The sequence below is a fragment of the Humulus lupulus genome, chromosome 1 (genome assembly GCF_963169125.1).
Source record: "Humulus lupulus chromosome 1, drHumLupu1.1, whole genome shotgun sequence".
NCBI lineage: Eukaryota > Viridiplantae > Streptophyta > Magnoliopsida > Rosales > Cannabaceae > Humulus > Humulus lupulus.
Window position 1 is genome coordinate 8,926,516 of NC_084793.1, and position 4,487 is coordinate 8,931,002.

Below are 4,487 nucleotides of genomic sequence, written 5' to 3' on the forward strand. Positions count from 1 at the left end.
TGTTTAGTTTTTAGAGTGGAACTCCAACGCACTATTTTTACGTGTGCATTTTGAGTTTACCAACCTAATTACATCTGCTCAATAAAATAAATATACAATATTTTACTAGAAAAGATTGTAAATACTCATTTTGTACCCCAACATAGGTGAACATTTGACTTTCAAAACCCGCCCGACTCGAACCCTAAGAACTCGAATTTTCGAAAAACCCATTCATTTCAGGCTTAATCCGACCCGAACCCGAAATATGTCGGGTCGAGTTCGGGTTTTAAAATGCACTAATTTCGAGTTCGGGCGAACCCGACCAAAATTAAATTTTTTTTTTAAAAATGGTATTTTTGCAAAATTGGATTTTTCGGCCCAAAACCCAGCAGGCCCAGCTCAACCCGAACCCAACCCAAAAAAACCCGAAAAATCCGAACCCGAAACCCAAAAATTCGACCCGTGTGCACCCCTACCCTATGTTTTTATCAAAATACACACTCGATACCTTATATTTATAATAATAATAATGGTTATTCGGTATCATTTGTTTGTAATTCATACTAGTATAGTATCTTCTGCTGGAATCTGGTCAACACAAATTCAAATATGATCATATTGTCCCTTATTTTGAATGACTTATTTGACCTTCATTTGTTTTTATTTTTTTTAAATTATTTTCTGAATTAATAAAACAAAACAAAAAATGTTTATAGCCTATGTTTTATCAAAGTACACATTTGATATCCTATATTTATAATAATAAATTATTCAGTACCCTCTATTTGCAATTTATACTAGTTTAGTATCTTCTGCTGGAATTTGGTCAACACAAATTCAAATATGATTATATTGTCCCTCATTTTTAATGACTTATTTGACCTTTATTTGTTTTTGTTCTTTTAAAATTATTTTCTGAATTAATAAGATAAAAAATATTTTATAAATTAATCAACGAAAAAGTAATCGAAAATAAATTTTAAAATAAAAATATTTGATAAAACCATTTTAATTGGTTAAATAAACATAAATATTTTTAATTCTAAATATAAGTTTTAAAAAAAAAACTAAAGTAATATTTTTAAATTAATTAAAGTAAACTAAAAGCCAAATAATTTGTTAAATTTTCAATTAAACTATTTTGTTTGAATTGGCTTTTAAGTTTAGGGTGTAAATTTTAATTTTTTGGTGTAAGTTTAGGAGTAAGATTTTATTTTGTTTTTATTTTTGTTTATTTTTAAATGATTAATTTATAAAAACAATCTTTTTGTTTTTATTTTATTAATTCAGAAAAGATTTTAAAATCATTTTAAAATAACAAGAAAATCAAATAAATCGGACAATATAGTTGTATTTAACTGCTACGTTATTTTTATTTTTCTTTTTTCAAATAAAGATATATATATATATATAAAAATAGAGTAATTATTTCACTCCCGACTCATTTAAAAAAAAAAGATCTTTGAAAGTAGAGTATTCTAAACACAGTAATCGCCATGATATCCCCAAAGAGACTTGCTGCGATGACGAGGAATTTCGTTGCAAAGAAGAAGAAGAAGAAGAAGAGCGTAAGTTGGTTGTTTGGAACATCAACGACAACAACAAGAGCAGGAAAGAGAGACCACGTTGTCGTTTACAGCAGCGACGACAAGCGTTTTGAGTTGGCGTTGAAATATATGGGAAGTCTGCTAATATTGGAACTGGTGAGAATGTCGACGGAGATGGAGGCAGTGGACGGAGACGGAGATGGAGATGGAGATGGAGATGGTCATACTACTATCAGGTTGGCTTGTGAGAGTTCCATCTTGGAGTATGTCATTTCTTTCATTGACAAGCATGATGGGTATGTCGATGAAGATACACAGAAGGCTCTTCTCAGCATCTTCGTCTCAAATATTGGTCACACTCACCACCAGAGCCACACTTCGTGACCATATCTTGATTCAGTTGTTTACGGATTCTTTTTTGTTCTTTTGGCATGTATTGTTTTGTTAGGAATTAATCCATTCAAACACAATTCTTTCTGTTTATTTAAAAATAATATATATATATATATTTATATGATCGTGATGATTTAAGTTTTGGTGTTTACTGATGTTTTTTTTTTTAAATTGAGCGAGATGAGATATATTTGAGATAAATAATCACATATTTCTTCTTTTCTAATTTTAAAATTCTAATGAACGGTCGGAATGCGTCGCACTTGTTGATGCATGCAGTACACCGAGCGCTACCCCCGGGTTGTGCATGCGATACTTTGTCATCGAGCCATAGATCCACTCGATCCCGCGCTCGTACCATTCCTTTCTGCTTCTATAACTACAATGAACAACCTCATATAAAAAAAATTAGAATTATAATTTCCGCCGGTTAAAGAGTCCTTTATTCAAAATGTGCAGAAACTTAATACCATTTATAAAAGCACAATATCAAATAATCATTATTATAAATATAAGATATGTATTTCAAGAGAACATAATACAATTTTATTTGTAGATCATTTTTCCAACCACTAACTCAATGAACCTTTAAAAGATAAGCTATTACAAACAAATCAAAAAGTTCTAGACAACATGGATAAGAATTTGTGATTACTCAAGATTGTCTGTCGCTCAGGTATATTCTGACCAGCTCCAATGATGGTCGAGCTGGCTCCAATGGTAGGCTGACTAGCACTTGGAACCTGCTGCTGTCTGGGTCCAGTGGCTGGCTGACTGGCTCCTGGAATCTGTTGCTGTCCAGCTGCACTAGCTAGCTGGCTGACTCCTGGAATCTGCTGTGATCCGGGCGCAGATGAATGTCCATGTTCAGTCATGGTTACCTATTCGCCTGTATTGCAACATAATTTTGAATGTTAGACATTGTGGGTGGAGTTTGATAATTCCTTACCGAGGGTGATGGACCTGTCTGATTCGGTCCATCACTTTTAGAGATAGGAGTGAGGTCTCCCAGAGGTTGCATAGGGCTGACTGGGCCTCGGAAGCGGGATGGTTGAGCCTTGGTGGCTTGAGAGGACATGGCCTCCATTTGTACGAGCAGGTCAGCATTCTCAGCTTCGAGCCTCCTCATTTTCTCGCGTTCTTCATTCATCTGGGCAGTAAGGGTAGCGAGTTGAGCAGACAGATCGGGTGTCTCAGTCACGTCTGACATGGCTCTCAAGTGAACTTCTTGATCTATTTGTCGATCGTCTGATTACTAGGGCCCCACGGTGGGCGCCAAATTGTAGAGGTGATTTCCTACAATTGATTAGATGGGCACCAGCCACCTGTCAAGAACAAAGAGAAGAGAGACGAGAGTTCAATTGGGAGCACCGGTGGGGTGTCAGCCAAAGGGACTCCGACGCTCAAGTCAGTCGGGTTATAATGAGAGCTAATAGGAAGCAATAAAATTACGATATAAATAATCGAAATAATGATGGATGGAGAGTCGTAAAATGGTCAGAGTGACGGTGGCGATGACGGAGGGGCCGAGCGACTAGGTCAGGTCCAATTAGACTGACTAACTAGTCTTGCTTGACTGGATCGCTCAGAAATAGAGTAGCATTTTTTCAATTAGAGAGTAAAGAAAGTCCAGTGATTATCTGATGCCCTTTCTCAACCCCTGATGGTCTTATTTATTGTCCTCCTTTTCGTTTCGTTCTCCTCCGTCTTTCTGATTCGTTTGACTCGTTTCAAGTGGTTTCCTTTCGAAATATTCTTTGCGAATGTGGTGGGAGCCTTGACTGTTTCAAGGTCCCTGGCTGACTGAACGTATCTGGGTTCATGTTCGGGTATGGTTTTGGGCGTTTGGATGGTACATTGTATATGCGAGCCCATTTACATGGGTTTGGGCCTTGTTGGCTAATTAGGCTAGCTTATTGGGCTGAGTGATTGCTTGTTTGATTCTTTTTTATCAAGCAGACTGATTTTGCCCACTACACATCCAAGCATAGAAAAACTTAACAAATATTAATACGAAAATGACCTTATCAAATTCCCCCACACTTGAATTTTGCTAGTCCCTTAGCAAAACACTAAAATAACAAAACTAAAAAATAAAAATAATACAAACTAATCTAGACTCACTAAACAAAAGTCTTATCAAAAGCTTGAATGTCTCTGAGAATCACACAAATAAGTAATGCCAAAACAATTCAGATTTTCATACTCTTTAGAATTTCAACTCCATATGTAATTTTCCATTTGATTTTCAAAAATAATTTATTAAGCACTTAATCACAACACCAACTCAAATGCATCAAATTTAATCCATACTACCCAAATCATTTTCTTTTAAATGAGTCCCTATATACCAAAATGTTTTTCAATACAAAGCATTCACTCCATAGACATTAACCAATCATTCTCCACTAATATAAACACACAATGATCAAAAATCAAAATGTCTTTATAAGCTTGTAATGCAAGGCTAAGGTTAAGGGTACTTGAGAAAGATACATTTAAGCTCAAATCACACCATAGCATACATCAATTTCATTATTTGAACTTGCCCCAAATTTTCCCATA

At 35.2% G+C, this 4,487-nt stretch overlaps 1 protein-coding gene across 1 annotated transcript; it reads left to right on the forward strand.

Moving 5' to 3' along the window:
- The first annotated feature begins 1,478 nt into the window (after nucleotides 1–1,478).
- LOC133832479 (auxin-responsive protein SAUR68-like) lies at nucleotides 1,479–1,913 on the forward strand. Its single transcript, XM_062262835.1, has one exon. The coding sequence runs from the start codon at nucleotides 1,479–1,481 to the stop codon at nucleotides 1,911–1,913; it is 435 nt and encodes a 144-aa protein (XP_062118819.1).
- Nucleotides 1,914–4,487: the final 2,574 nt, after the last annotated feature.